Raw genomic sequence first — 17,510 nt, forward strand, 5'->3', positions numbered from 1 at the left:
AAGCGCGCACGCTGTACGGCGTCTGTGCCGTGTGGCGGGGAGAGTGTCTAGACACTGCGTCTATTGTTTCAAACAATGTAACGCGACAGCTATATTTTGACGCTTGACATAGATCAATAACCCACACACATGGTTGACGCATACCGTTAGTGACATTGATCGGATTTAAAAGGAACTTAAATTTGCTATAGACGCAGTTTTGTGTCGATGCGCCGTACCGCGTCTTTGCCGTTTGGAGATAGTTTGTCTATGCACCATACGGCGTCTGTGACGTTATAAGGGTTAAATCTGTTTGTATATAAGTGAACATTTTATTCTACCTCATCTGTGTTTGAAGCTAGAAGCCGTAAAAAAAACAAATATTTACCTATTTTTATTACTGTATTTTATTCTATGCTTTATGACGAACAATTGTATATAAAACGTGTATTTTTATGTACAAATTCTTATTTTGATGTAAACAAAAAGTCCTTTACTGTGTCTTGGATACTTAAAACCAAATTCCTATCAATATTTATTTGCAGGAAAAGATTACACAGTTCATAAGGAAAATAAATACTACAATAATATGACACAAAGTTCTGGATGGTATAGATCGGAGCGTTAGATTCCCTAATGTTTCAATAGCATTATTACATGAAATCAGAAATAATTTTTTTTTTAAGAGGTAGTTAGCAAATCATGTAGTTTACATATAATATCTTGATGGTTTTTTGTTTGTCTATAAGCTAGTTTATCTAGATAGAGTTATACCAAATCGGGTAAAAACATTGGTTTGTTTGTTCACACCCAGTGGTTACACTTACGTTTATAGTTATTTTTGTGAAAATTGCCTTTTTTAACTCTGAGAGATTTCACTCAATATAGGATATTTCCAATAAAAACAAACATTCATAGATTTTTACACCATCATATATATTATGTAAGTGGAAAAGGGTATAGAATACTCTACAGAAAATTCATTTTCAATGTAAACATATTTATTTATTGCTATGGTATAAAGAAAATAATTTCTAATTATTTACAAAGATTTACAAATATTTTGAACAAAGACTTTTTCATAGAAACAGTATGCAGCCTTAACACAAATGAATTTGAAAACTATCAGTAAAATAAAAAAAGTTCATTATATGGGAGGAAAGAAGTTACAGAATGGATAAAAGGATTTACTAAGTTAAATTGCAAGAACTAAATAAGTTATCTGCTTTCTTCTTCAGGTGTAAAATTCTAAAAAAACAAATGAATAAATGTAATGTAATGAGTAAATTTTTGTAAACTTGCGTGGGAGGAGCAGGAATTACTTTTTTAATTCATGTGGAAAGTATTAGAACCACTCATGGTATAAAAAGTTATTTTTTTCATATATTTGACCATGGCTTTGCTAAATGCTTATGCTATATTTCTCTGTTTAATCGGAAAAGATCTGCATTTCAAGAGTTTCACTTGGAAGTCATTGTTAACTACTTGAAGAGAGCATGGACATACACTACAAAAAGAAAGGTGGACACGTGTCTCATGGAGACATTGTTCTATGTTTAATCAACGACACTTCCAAGTTTTATCCCGCCGACTAAACAAAAGAAAACCCAACGAGGAGATGTGTCGTCTGCAGCACAACCACGAGACGAGAAAAACCGAAACATGAAAACCGCCTACATGTGTGAGAGTTGCAACATCGCTCTATGTGTTGTTCAGTGTTTTACAGAATACCATGAACTAAACATCTTCTAAGATTCTATTCTAAAATCGTCCTATAGTACAACAACTGTGGAATAAACTGTCATTTATATCCTGATAGTTACTAGTCGATACACTTTAAAAGATTTCAGCATAACTGGCTCAGCCGGTTGCTTAATCTACAGCAGTCAAAAGGTTGTCGGATTCATTGTGAAATTTTTTGGACAAAAATAAATTAAGGTTTCAACATAAAATTATCAGATCAATTACTAAGGCAGCCTTATGTCGAAGTAAGGCCACTTTAGCTACCAATAAAAAAAGAAAACTAAGAAACCTAACACAATTATAAAAGTTAAAGAGACCTCATCCAATAAAATTTAGATATGTATATGACCGAGATAAAGAGTAAAATAGTAGGAAACCTAACACAATTATAAAAATTAAAGAGACCTCATCCAATAAAATTTAGATATGTATATGGCCGAGATAAAGAGTAAAATAGTAGGAAACCTAACACAATTATAAAAATTAAAGACACTTTATCCAATAAAATTTAGATGTGTATAGTGACTGAGTTCAAGAGTAAAGTAGTTAACAGCAAGGAGTCCATTCCTCTTTCCCCGTTCCTGTCCTTTGTTCCAAGTTGTTGAGCTAGGTTGTTCTGATGATGATGCTTAAAAAGAATTCCTTATTTCCAATGCAGTTTCATCACCTGCAATATTGAGTGTATCATTTGTTTTAGTAGTGCATTTGTGTTGTCATTATCTTCAATTTGAGCTTCTCCTGACTTGGTCCTTAGTTTCAAGTGTATGTTATTCTCTTAGGAGTATAGCTTATTTGTTGTTAACTTTGATTTTAATGTGTTTATTACTACATGTATGAATTACACAAAAATGACAAATGTTCTTAGCCCAATTATCTGTTCAAATCATACATCATTAACCCTTTAATGCCAACTTTCATATATATGAATGTCGTGAATACTACCGAAAAATAAAAAATCTGAAATAAGGAAGTTTATGATTAAAAAAACTGTATTCTTTCTAAAAAAAACAACATAACTTATACAGTTTTCAAAATATTAATCGCAACTTTTTATGTTTGTATTTAATTTAATTTTCTCTTTCAATTGATATTATGTTTTATAGTGGAATAATTCTTCAAAGCGCTATTTCCCATGTGAAACTGAAAAATATATGACTTGTATCTTGAGCAGCAGGTACCGTGAGAGAAATCTTTAGCACTTTTCGAACAAAATTTTTTATCATACTCTGGCACTAAAAGGGTTAATAATGAATTTTAAATGTTATAAAAGTTATAAATGTAAAGTTGCATTTACATTCAAATCCATAATAAATTATACAATTGTATGTATAATAATAAATAAATAAATATATTTAAATTTGCATATACTCTTACTGTAAATTTAAATTCACATTAATATTTTATTAACTACACAAAATTACATTACATTCATGTTGAAAGAAGGTAGGAGTGAATTATTTCACCAATCTTGCAGGGAGGTTAATTGTGTTGGAAGTAATCCATCAACTATATACACAACTATCCATTCTTCTAATATATGGATTCAAGAGGATCTGAAAAAAGAGAACATACATTTAATTCTAAAAAAATAAATAAAAAGCAAGAAAACAACATCTTGAGCAGCAGATAAAAGCCATATGGTATATACTCCAGTCAAGCCACTCCTTGCTGGCATCTATAGTACCGTAGTTAACAGAAATCTGGAAAGTCAGTTTTGTTTCCATGTTTTGGATATTTCAGTTTCTAAAGAAATAAAGAATATTTATTAATCCTTGCACAAAACAATATGGACCTAGTTAACAAATAATTAACTATGTATGTAAATATATGACAGTGTAATCTACTAATACATCTAATAAAATTTTTGTAATATGGTTATAGGTGATTGTGGTAAAGTTAAAAGTGTAATATTCAACATAAGGATAATCAATCATATTTGATTCATTCAACATGTGATTTTTTAATAAATTTGTATTGATATGACACACATATTTTTGACCAGATAGTTTACCATTTACAAATAAATAACAGGTTTCAATCACGCATAATCAATAATGAGTCACGATGACGTCATCTGATACTGACAACTACACTGCTGTCACAGACGATGAAATAGAAAACATCCTGAATGCCTAGCTTACAAACTTTCACATCCATTAAACACTTAGGTCTAATTTGGCAATTAAAGTATAAAAATAACCTGTAGCAAAACTCAACCTGAATTATGACTCCAGACTCCAATTCTCAATTTGAACAGTTTAAGATTTACACTTTATATCATAATAAATAACTGCAAGTAATGTAATGTATTCACACAAAGCAAATAAATGACACACATAAACAAACAAAAAAACAACAATGGTGTTACAATAATTATTCCTTCCAACTTAAGTCAAATATATATATATATATATATATATACAGGGTGTTTGAAAAGTATGAGTACGGCTTAATATTTTAAAAACCATAGGAGATAACATCTATAAACTTTGCACAGTGTCGTATGGCTATGTAAACTATTTTCCCTTGCTATTACCATGACATGCCAACCATGGGGGGACGGCCCACAGAGGAAAACATGGAAATCTTAAATTGAAGCATGGGTCGAGTGATACCTCATTTGAAAGAGCTCACTTAGTAGAGTTGAATTCCGCAAACCCCATCTCAAAAGGTTTATCCAATCAGAAATGGCGGGTTGTTTTAGGTACACATTGTGAAGTACATTATGCGCTGCCATTTCTGACTGGATCGTCGTATTCTGATGCGGTAGGCGGCGTTTCACTCTACTAACCAATGTGTTTTCACTGACTTTTTTTAATTAGCAAATTATGTCATAAATTTATAACACAATAAATAAAACTAAAAAACATCGGTATTTATTGTGTTTTATTTATTGTGTTATAAATTTATGACATAATTTGCTAATTAAAAAAAAGTCAGTGAAAACACATTGGTTAGTAGAGTGAAACGCCGCCTACCGCATCAGAATACGACGATCCAGTCAGAAATGGCAGCGCATAATGTATTTCACAATGTGTACCTAAAACAACCCGCCATTTCTGATTGGATAAACCTTTTGAGATGCGGTTTGCGGAATTCAACTCTACTAAGTGAGCTCTTTCAAATGAGGTATCACTCGACCCATGCTTCAATTTAAGATTTCCATGTTTTCCTCTGTGGGCCGTCCCCCCATGGTTGGCATGTCATGGTAATAGCAAGGGAAAATAGTTTACATAGCCATACGACACTGTGCAAAGTTTATAGCTGTTATCTACTATGGTTTTTAAAATATTAAGCCGTACCCATACTTTTCAAACACCCTGTATATATATATATATATATATATATATATATATTATTAAATTTGAAAAACTTTGTGTTACTATACAAAATAGTCGAGTTAACTATAGTGAATACATTGGTCATTGGTTATCAAAGGCAATAAATCAATGAAATTTAAACAGTTACCAATTCTTGGGTTAAATGAATTTAAGAAAAATTAATACAACTGATTAACACACATTGGGAACATAGTCAATGATTGAAAGAGCAGGTATACTATTAGGCCTGTGCGTGTACATGTGAAAGTGCTTGAATCAGTACAAATTTGTAATCCTAAAGATATGGCTCTCAGGACAGAGTACATAATGTTAATTATTATCTAATTGTGATGATAAATACCCAGCGTTAATTGGCATTAGCGAGCCTATCACTCCAGACACTGGAAAATTTCTTTATGTCTGTCTGTCTGCAAGATATTTCGATAACTAACTGTTCTATAGCCTTAAAAGTTTGCATGAAGCTTCATTTTTATATGAGCAACACTGAGTTTGATGATGGCACATGTCACTCCATGGGATTTGGCTGAGCCTTTAGTGAATATTCTTACATTCTTACATCATGAAGTATAACCATGATGTTGACAAGAAAATGGGATAATAAATAAATTTGTACACAAACTGAGTACAAACATATGAGGTTTTCAACATGTGACATTTTATTGATATAGATAAACAATATAGATATAGTGATATAGATTTCAGCGCACTCACTTTGTAGTACCCCCTCTAGCTCACTGAAATTTTCATTATTTTTACACTGTTATGAAACCTAACTTAAAAGGTGACAAAAATATGAATGTATTATGTGGCAAGATATATTGAGATATATTTCATATATACTCTTCTCATTTTGCATGAAACTTATTTCCACAGACAAAAATGAGTTATATGATGATGAATAACCATAAACATGGATTTTGGCCTACCACTCAGAAAGCTGACACAACTTCTCTTTGTCTAACGGGGATATGTAAAAATTTCTTTTCTATATGATTGTCTACGACTATATATCAGTCAGCAGGACATCTCAAGAATGAAATGAGCAATAGATTTGAAATTTAGCAAGCAACCTGAGCAAAGCCTATTACGCGACACATGGTGTAGGGCATACTCCTACCTTGTTGAAAAATATAGCAAGCAACTGAAAGATAAAATCCTTAAAAATTTGTTTTTTTAATATACAGTATAAAGGAAATAAGTGTATGTAATGCCTTCATAATCCACTGTCTATGCACAGAATATGTTCTATTGTATTTTTTAAGGTTTAATTTGATTTAGGATTTGTTTACAATGTAACGACATTTTCATTTGGCGCTTCATATGCCTTTAGTTTAAATGGTAGGAAAATTACTTTATTTTTTATTCAATGTTTACCGTGTTTAGTCAGCAAAAAACAACATTCAAGATCTCACCAAATATTAAGTTTATTTAATTAAAAGGTTTTTGCTGCCAAAATGGTTCAAAGCAGCTACATTCATCAAGAAATGTGTTGAGCGACAATATTTTTAATCAGAGATGTTTCTTTAGAGTGAAAACACAGAAATATCAATTTATAATTAGAGAAATGGAACCTTGTCTATGGTAAACATTAAAGTGCTAAACAATTGATGAAAAAAGGGTGTATATGTTATTTTGATGGTCAGAATTTTAATTAGGGTAGGTATAGGCCAACCCAACTGAGATAGTAAAGTGCACAGATAATCTTCTACTGTTGTCGTTACTACAGGCAGATAACAAACCTATGAGTATAAATCAAAGTACTGCCCAGCTTGTAGTAAACACCAACAGGATTTGTACTACAACCTTGAAATAAGATCTTCTGACATAGGAGAGAAATTTAAATTAAATCTAAATTTCTTTTAATAATTACAATATAAATACTTTTGCTGTATCAAAAACATGACTGACTATATCTGTGTTAGACATATATAATGATTCCATTTGCTGCAACTTCTTATTGTAATATTTGATTAATAGGAAGTTAGATGATCGTTATTACATAATTTTGGGGAACTGTTTTCCTACTACATTTATTTGCTGGGAGAAAACCAGTTAGGGATGTCATATTATGGTACAAAAAAGAGGAAAAAGAGGAGTGGAAAAAGAGGAGATTTTAGCTGATGAAGCGTGAGAGAGAGGAATCCAAGGATTAACTTTTGGAAATATTTTGAAGATAAATTAACTTTCGGAATCCAATCATTAAAATTTTAGAAGGGCGGAGTATTATATCATATGCAGACCCGGTATAATCATTTATTATAAAACTTCATTTTCATCAGTCGATAACAATTTATATAAAATACCACATGAAAAATCAAAAGTTTGAAAATGAAAGAATTAATTTAGTTCCAGTATACAATAGGCTAATACAAACTTTCTTTAAATAACAAAACCATGATAACTAAAAAACGACTACAACAGAAAACATTATAATTTTAATGAACCCTCTAATTTGCTCTCTCCTGAGTAACACCCCCTTTACCCAATGACCCAACCCCTTAAACCCATTTAAAATGATGTTGAAAAAGTCCCTCCAGAGAAGAAACATACTTATTAATCATCTAAATATTAATCAGAGAGATGATATACAAGGTCAGCATTCTGTTTTATGACCTCTATGACTTGCAACAGTGTATATTTTTACTAGTTGCCGGGTCACGTTTTAGTTGTGGTTGACAGCAAAGTGTACAAAACTACTTTCAAATAACCTAAAGTATGCCTTCCACATGCCAGTATAAATTCTTTATTGTTCAAATTAATTTTAATCAATAATATTGGTAGATAATTTATTTGTGGTTCTATTTTTTTAACTGTTTAATAATATTGGTATAACAACACAGTCTGCAAATTGAAGTCCAGTCTTTTAGAATCAGCATCATCGAAGCAAAAAGGAGGACAGCATTAAATATTCTGATGAACTTTGTGAAAACCTGTATTTATAGATTATTTAAAAAAACACACATCATAAATTAGTATTTTAGCATGTTATAACGTAAATTTTAAAAACACACACTAAATTTTTTTTGACATATTAGTAAAAGAATGATGGAATTCATAGCTCTACTATTTAAGTGAATATTGATGGATGACAATATTACTTGAGGCTACACGTAATTTAATAGAAGATTTAATTCATTGTTGTTAGAAATGTTTCTTTAAAAATTAGAAATGATTTTAACACAAAATTATTAGAAAGATATTAAAACGTAATGTGAAATAATTGCAATTAATTGAAATAAACAACTTGCATTGATTTATTAGATTATTAGTAAGCTATTCTAACAGACATATAAGAAATTATCACTATAAAATAAACACAACTTATAATAATAAAATTAACCCATCATAATACATCAGTGGTTACCTATCTTGTTTTTATATCCCAAGCCCCTTGTGTAGGCTTTCGTAACAAGTACCCCCTTCTTGTCAACCTCCCCTTGAGTTTGTCATTTACATACAGACTTTTATTGTTGACAATTGCTACAACAGGCAAAAATGATTCAAAAAACTTGTTTCTGTGTACTGAAAATATTATTGGTTATAAAAAGTTTACTCAATCTATATATATAAAAATGAAACTGTTCGTGTGTAACAGCATCACTCACAAACGGCTGGACGGATTCGCCTAATTTTTTTTTTAATTTGTTCGTCTTGATCTGTAGAAGGTTATAGGATACTTTTTATCCCTTTCCCGATTCAGGATTCCGCCCCACTGGTTACAGAAATACCCGTAAGAAATGCATTGCAGCAAACATATGTTATTAAGTGAAAGAGTCTTTTCAAATTTTTAATCAGCTGTTCTTTGTAAACATATATAATGCGACAAAAAATTGTTGTTATTTTTGACAGTAACTAAGTAAACATAAATATTTTTGACGTTTCTATGTAAACAAACATTTTTTGACATTTACAACGTGTCACAAATGTCAAATTTATGCTCCAAATAATACAACTAATAACGTTGTTTACCAAAACGCATTAAAATAAACAAAAAACTTTTATAATAGATTTTATGATATGCTACGATGTATTAGTAGAGCAATAAATTAATTGGAAAAACGTATAATAAAATTAGTATTTCTTTTCGATGCTTGATTGATGTAGCCCTCTCTACTGCCACGCGAGCGGAGCCGCGGGTTTAGGCTAGTCCTAAATAAATATGAAAAAAAGTTCTCAACAAGTACTAAGCTTGTAAAGGGAAAATATACTTCACTGCTTTATTCATCAATTCTTGCAGTAATATTTTTCAAATTGAGTTTAAAATTTGTGGAAATATAACGCTCTGCTTTCTTCATAAATTATCGCTGTTATATTTTTAATTGAGTTTATTTTTGAAAAAATAACGCTGAAGTATGTCAGATAGCTTATTACCATCAATAAACTTGCAATCTAATTCAAAAGAGTAATCTAAAAATAATTTAGCTTCTGTCTCAGTTAATATAATTTTACCTCTTTATGAAAAATTACTCCTACATGTAGAATGTCCATATTTTCATGTAATAACTTAAATAGTCTAGATTTTGATGCCCTGACCTTAATAAAATTACCTATTTTTAAAGAATGATTTAACACTTCTTTCAATGGACTAGAACAGTGTTTTGAAGCTAGATTTTGTCTATGTATAAAGCAATGCCTCCAAGCAACAAAAGGTGCTATTTCTTTGATGTGAGTTTGCAAATCTTTGCTACAGCCAGGCAGATTTTCCGCCATCAGTGCAAATATTGCAGTAAACAGTGTCAGGGACTTTGTCGAGTGCTCTGGTCAGACTAGCTTATATTAAGCTTTATGTTAAGACTAGCCACCTATGTAAGCTTTAGTTTATTTTATTTTAGCATTGACAAAAATTTTAATGCTATTTTAATTAATCTGACGTTTTTATATTTAATTTTATTAGGCTATTCTGAATATAACTTAATGTAATTAACTATTACATATTATTGTTGACGCTATTTTGCAGTGTTATACTGTCTGACAATAAAGAATTTCTGATTTCTGAATTTTCTTATATTATCATTTTTGTGGAAACCATGGATTGCATTAAATATAAACATGAGAGTAAATAGCAATAGGTTTCCCTCGAGTTTGTTACCATTCTATTATCTTTCAACAATAATCAAAATTGTTAAATTAGAAATGTCAGTGCTCTCATCTTAAATAGAAGATGGAAGGTTCAATATCATCAGACAAATCCTTAATTCTCCTGGAAATTCCATTATTTTTATAAGACATTTTTTTCAATTTTTTATACACGTTCTTCACCAACGCTCAACTGACAGCAAATTTTAATGAAATCAGAAATTAAATTTTTTACGAAACTATGGCTTTAAAACTAGGCTATGGGGTAACTAATTTAATAAGACGTTTTAACTGCATCCTCATTATCTTTGTTTACAGATGAAAAATGAAGTCACATTAGGTCTGTTCGCTAATCTTTGGAAGAAAGTAATGATCTATTTTTGTATTTAAATGACACATTAACAGAGACAGTCTCATTCTGCCATTAGATAAAATTTCTCCATATATAACGCAATATTGCTTTTGATAGGCATTATCAACCACAAATAAAAACCCATACCTCAAGTATTCATCAAAATATTTTCTTTTTTATGTGTGGAGAACAGCTGTTTTGAGATCTTTTAACAGTGCTTATCTTATCTCATAACAGCAAAGTATTGATTGTTGATGTACTCTTGTCTAACTGCGACTGTATGTCAATCTGCATTGAACTCTGCTTGCTACTGCCAATTCACCAAGATGAATCTCTGCACGACTTGCAGTGGTTTTTAGTATTCCAGTTATCAGCCACTATATTGAATGATGTATCATTCATTTCAAGATGTAAATAAATACTGTTATAACATATAAAAAACCATAATTACACACTAATAATCACTAAGCACAATTAAAAAATGGAGATAAGACTTGTTCAGACACCTAGTCCAAGCTTGCTCGAAATGAGTCATGCATACATTGACCACTGACAGATCGTCAGTTACTACACCACAGTATAATAATTTTTAAGTTTATTATACCAAATTCATGGCTCCTACCAAATCATTGTACTGAGACATAGCCTCTGAATAATGTATGTATTGTCCCCTTAATGCTATATAAAATGCCAATATTTAAAAATCTGGAGTTATAGAAGCACCACAGCCACACAAAGAGCAATATAACATTTTCTTGAAAAAGCATGAACTATAAACTGATCAAAACAAATAATTAATGAAACTGTAATTTTGTATCTTGCTTTTTTTTAGGTTTCATTATGGACCTCACCGATAACTCATGTTGACTTGGTGGGGCCATGATTATGTAAAATTATGTGTTACAAAAAAAAAAAAAAAAAAAAAAAAAAAAAAAAAAGTATCAATTTCCACCATTACTGATTTTATTTGCATACCCCAAGGCGTAAACGTACCACAGGTTGTGGGAACTGCTGTAATACAAAAATAGAAAACCAAGGGGTAGCAGAGAATCAGTAACACTATAAACAACTTTCAACACACAACTCAATCCAACAATGCCACCGCTTTACTTTCGCTGCAATAACTTTTCAAGGCCTATCTTTAGGACTTACACAGGGTGTCCGTGAACTCTCTACCAATATTTTTAGGTATCATTCCTGGAGTGAAGACAAACCTAAATATTATATTGAAACTTCCGAAAACTCAATAAACATCTAAATAGCCACCATTTAGTTTTTTTCACTTAAAAATTAATTTTTAATTTAAGAACGGTTTGTTGTAATAAGTTTAAATTTAGTGTATACCTTAATACTCTGAAAGCCCAATTACAGAAAAAGTTTCAACTTTTTAAAAGCTTTATTTTAAAATGGCGGTGGCTTCCTAAAATCTTTAAGCATAAATATATCTTAAAAAACGACTTATTATTAAAAAAGTCACAGTTATCACAATTTAATTCCAATGTTACTACCAAGTTTAAGAGAATCGGTTGATAAATAAGGGAGATAAACACGCTTACTTTTACTAAATTGATTTCAATAAACATAAATATATACAAACTATTGATGTGCATATACATAAATATAAAAGCTAACATTTCTCAAATTAATTCTTCTTATGTATATTTGGTCCCATCAACTTAAGATAATCCTATTCATTGTATACACAAATGGGAGCATATTCCATAGTCTAGCCTACAGTACTCAATCCTCTATTGTTTGTGAATAATGTAAGTTACATGGCCTACTACCTAAAATTTGGTTTAAGGAACCTTAACACGAGTAAAAAGTTCCAGGTCTTATTTTTGTTTAAATAATTTAATTCTCCTAAGTATTTAGTTTGTTTTTACTATGAACATTAAAAATGTAAAGCCCTTAAAATGAATTGCTATTTAAACATATTCTTAATTAATCCGTATCCAATACTCATTTGACTAATTCCTAATTTTTTTGAAGGCCTATTTAATTTTCTCTCAAATCTAACTTACTTTTATATTCACCTGTATATTAGATGGGAATAGGCAGATCCTTGGCTACAAGTATGAGAATTGCTTCAGTGACGAGCCTCCAGTTTTTAATATTCTTAGATACCTTGCACCATTGTTCTCCATGATGGGGTTCTGCAGCAATACACCTCTTCTTGACATCCTCTTGTTGTTCCTCAGTGCCATTGAGCAACTCAAATTTGTAGAAATATGCCCAGGCATCTCCTAGGTCTGGCTCTATCTTTACAGTCCGGTTAAACCATTCTCGACACTTTTGTAATTTTCTCTCACACCAGAACAATTTGGACACTGCAAGTAGTACATGGGGGTCATGCTCACATCGTTTCAAAGCATCCACACTCTTCGTCTTCCTCTGCGGTCGGGGTTCCATGAAGATTGCTTCGGCCCATAAAATTCCTGAATTAGGACATTCCTGGAGAGCCTTTGCCATCAGCGTGTTAGCAATGTCACGCAGGTTAGCACGAAATTCCACACGGATCGCCTCCAACCAGAGTTGGGCACAGTTAGAGTTCTTGAGACGTCCCTTTTTCCAACACAGACCTAGCTTTAGTCAAGTAGCCTCTCTTTTCTTCCAAACTACATAACATTAACCATAAGGGGACAGCTGTTGGACACTTTTTAATAGCAGTGTTATAAGTGTCCCAAGCCTTCTCTGGCTTTCCTTGTTGCTCTTCAATCTGACCCTTCATCATCCACAGTTTTGCGTAGTTAGGAAAAACTTTGATGGCTTCTTCCAACAAATGAAGGGCAAGTTCTAAATTTTCCAAACACCACTCCAGTTTGGCTGACTTCATCATAACCCGTGGAGTGGGAGCTGAGGCTCTGGCTTTAGCCAACAGTCGTCTTGCTCGCTCATATTCAGAATTTTCAGACTCTAACTTTACAGCAGCTAACCAGATCTCTTCGGAATTAGGATTCGCTTGGAAAGCCAATGAAAGGATTCCTCTGGCTGCTGGTACATCTCCAGCCATCCATTTTGACTTGGCTCCCATAAGCCATAACACTTCTGATTTTGGACAGTGAGCAACTGCTTTCTGCAATAATGCTTCAAGTGATTCCCTTGTTCCGTGGTTTTTTTCAAAGTAGGCTGCTCTTAACCAAATGGACTTCTTGCTAGGAAAAACTGCTAAAGCGTGAGCATATACTGCTCGAGCACACTCATAAGCACCCTGGGTAGCACAGGCATCAGCGTCTTCCATCCAAGTGTGTTTTCTATCTTCTTCTTCCACGCCATGTCCTATAATTGCCTTCACCAAAGATTGACAGCAAATCACAGAACCAGATTTTTCTGCTTCAATAGCCTCTTTGAACCAATGTTCTCTATTAATTTCCACACCATTGGCACTCAAAGATGTTATAGCCCTTTCTATTATTTTTTCCACCATATGATTGTTTCCATTAGCCTCCTCGAGTTTGGCTGCAGTAGTCCAAATTTGTCGGTCTGTGGGAATGTTTTCCCGAGCTTTGTTTAGTACCTTCCGGGCATTCTCATAGGTTTCCAGACGAGCTAATGCGAGCCATAGATCAACACTTGTAGGGCAACACTCTACAGCTCTACTCAAAAGTATCCGTGCATCTTCAGGGTCCTCCAATTCTACAGCTGCTTTCCAAAGACGTACAGAATTTGGAATATGTTCTAGAGCTTTTCTATACACTTTCCTCTTTGCTTTGGTCTCAATTTCTAAATCAGCTGCCTTTATCCAAATACGGACAGAAGTGGGAATATGACGGACAGCTTGAGCAATCACACCTCGGGCTGTATCAGGTGGTTGCAATCGTGCTGCTTCCAGCCATAAATCTTCAGACTTTGGGTTATCCTCACAACCTTTCATGATTAAGTTACGAGCTGCCTGTACTTTGCCAGTGACCTCCTCAAGTCGAGCTGAGGCAATCCAAGCAGGAGGATGGTTGGGATTGGTTTCTCGAACAGATTTCAATAGAAGTCTTGCTTTTTTAATATCATTTATGTCACCTCCATAAGTCGGTATCATACTTTGTAGATCAGTTAAGTAACCCTTGGGATCAACAACAGTCTGTCCTTCAACTGAGTCAGACACTTGATTTAATTTGACGTTCATCAAAGTATTACGAGCCTGTCCCATCTTTCGGAGATCAAGATCCCCTGTTGGTGTTAACATGCCTGGAGTAGCATTTCCATGTGGAATAGCACTCATCAAACCACTACTAGGGTCAATAGATGTGGTAGATTCTCCCCCTAAGTTACGAGACAATACAGAGTCTGGCAAAGGTGTAAATCTCTCGGCACGAGGATTACGAATCTTTCTGTTTCTAGCATCTCCTACTTCAGGAACATTCCGCCATTCATCTTCTGTAACTGTCACAAGGCCTCGTTTAAGATCACTAAACTGCTGCTGAATTTTTGGCCTCTCCTGTCGATATCTTTCTAATTCTTCTTTTAACCTTTTCTCTCTGTATTCCTTACGTTTCTCATCCATTCGCTTATCAATCTCTTCATATATCATATCAGCTTCCTCATCATCTTTATCATATGGATCCTTGCTAAATAAAGAACCTCCATAACCTGAAAACTCATCATAATTTGAATCATTTAAGTCTTCATCGTCATCTTCTTCTTCCTCCTTCTTTTTACGTTTACTCGGAGGTGCATGGCGGTCGTCTGAAACATCATTAGCATCTCTGGCAGGTCCAATATCAGATCTAGTAGTGAAGCCTGTTGCACCTCTTCCAACACCAGCTACATAACCTAAGGGAGCTGGAACCCCCATAAAGTGCTTTTTATTTCTGTTCACAAGAGCAGCTGGTGGAGCAGTCATTTTGTTTGCTTAAAATATTAAGAAGTATCAATTAATAAAAATATAATAATAATAAAACCTCCAAATACTTTGCAAACCTTAATGCAATGCCCTTCACTGAGTTAATCTAATACTTCTTTAACACACTGTGAAAAACTAATATACCCGAATAGAATCTTATATTATATCACTATACACAAATCAGAAATTATTTATGCAGCTTCAAATACACATTTGATAAATTAATAAACACAAAATTTCTAAGTTGTATACATCTCACTTTGTTTACCAATAATAACCTCAACTCAATTCTCTAACTACACCAACAAACGATTTATCCCCGTCTAACTTATTTTTTTTCATTTTTTTGGTACTACGAAGCCATGTATATTTTGTCGTCCAACTTGAAATGTGATCTATTTAACTTTTATATTATGTATACATTAATTACATTTTCACCATATAACATTTATTTCATAATAAATAAAATAAAATGTGGTTTTAAAACCATTTAAATATATATAAGTATATACTTTTTGCGATTCAATGTTTATTGAAATTAAATTAGGCTATTGACACTTATACAAATTTAACGAATGAATGAATATATATATATATATATATATATATATATATATATATATATATATATATATATATATACGTTTTACTAATCATAAAAAATAAAATTAGCAAATTTGTTAGAATATAAATGTTTCCTCTTCTTAATTTTCTAATAAGGTACATTTTAATATTTAAAAAAACGATACATTCATTGACACAAATTGATTTCTCAACACCACATTGTTCCTACGCGTCGTGCAGTTAGTACTATCTAATTAGTTTGTTTAATCTCATGTAGTCCTGGCGCGTTACAAATGTCTCATAATCTCAACCTACACAATCATTGTAATTATAAATTATTATTCTTTTATGATACTCGTTCCTATCCACTATGATTCGGTTAAATTTGTTTGTACTTGTTTTTACCACTGGCCTTTATAAGGATTCGTAAAAGCACTGCTAGCTCTTATAAAAATCGTATTTCTTATTTCTATAAATACGTCTATATTTTATGATAATTTATAATTTGCTTGAAAACTCATATTATCATTATTCAATTTAAAGATTTTACCAGAAATTTCACTTTCTTTAAAACTTTTGTGTCCTAGCATTCATTGCAATTTAATCGCTTTCATATTTGGTTTTTAATACAATGATTAGTAAAAAGAATATAATTCATTGACTAATAAAATAGGAAGCTATTCTGAATCATTTCTTTTCCAAATTGCATCTATTTTCTATTGACCATATTAGAATATTGTTTGAGCTGCAACACTTTCTTTTAAATAGGCCGTGAACACACTTATGTACGGTGTGTGTGTGTGTGTGTGTGTGTGTGTGTGTGTGTGTGTGTGTGTGTGTGTGTGTGTGTGTGTGTGTGTGTTGGCATAAAGTTACATTAATCAATGTAAACATCTACTGCAGAAGTATACATAATCTCTTTTATAATTTAAATAATTATAAAATTTACGTGTTAATTACAATGCAAGTCGGTAAAGGAAGTAATACTGTACTTAGGCTTTACCAACACAGGTTTACAGTTCATTATATATCATCGGCACAATGGTTTACTTGTACTTAAGACAATGCTTTGTAAATATGTTTAAAAAAAAGGAGATTATTAGCAATATTATTATTAAATTTAATGCACTCATTACAAATATAATATATCGGTACACTTTCTTCAAAATGTATGTTGTTAATGCATTTTCTGTGAAATGTTTTGTAACTTAGATCACATTCAACTTCCGTTTTACTGTCTTCTAGTTTGAAATTACCTCCACATTTGTAACACAGTCCAATAGTTGTAGGCCTATTTTCAATGCTAAACTTATCTAGTTTAGACTGTATCCTTAGAGCATCCTTGTTTGGCCAATACTTGAAACTGTGTTTTTCCATTTTTCTAGCACTCTAGATGATGCACTTGTATGGCTCTAGTTCTTTTACATTTCTCTTTGGAACAGTTTCATGTTTTTTTCTGTTCCCTGCTTTCTTTTTTGTTTTATTTCTCCTTTTTCACTTTCCTTAACCTCTTTTTCTTTCCTTTTTCGTCAGATAGACTTTCCACTGTTTTGAAGACACTACATATGGTATTCTTTCTACGTCATTTTCCTTTTCTTTTGAGGGTGTCTGGCCACAG

The 17,510-nt window shown here is 32.2% G+C and overlaps 1 protein-coding gene across 1 annotated transcript; it reads right to left on the reverse strand.

Annotated features, from left to right (window-relative positions):
• Positions 1-958: 958 nt before the first annotated feature.
• Positions 959-15,658, reverse strand: LOC124353890 (pre-mRNA-processing factor 6). Its single transcript, XM_046803936.1, is given in 3 exon segments — positions 959-3,275; positions 12,528-13,059; positions 13,061-15,658. Coding segments are annotated over 2 exon segments (2,793 nt in total). The 5' UTR covers positions 15,329-15,658; the 3' UTR covers positions 959-3,275; positions 12,528-12,534.
• Positions 15,659-17,510: the final 1,852 nt, after the last annotated feature.

This window comes from Homalodisca vitripennis, chromosome 2 (assembly GCF_021130785.1).
Source record: "Homalodisca vitripennis isolate AUS2020 chromosome 2, UT_GWSS_2.1, whole genome shotgun sequence".
Lineage (NCBI taxonomy): Eukaryota > Metazoa > Arthropoda > Insecta > Hemiptera > Cicadellidae > Homalodisca > Homalodisca vitripennis.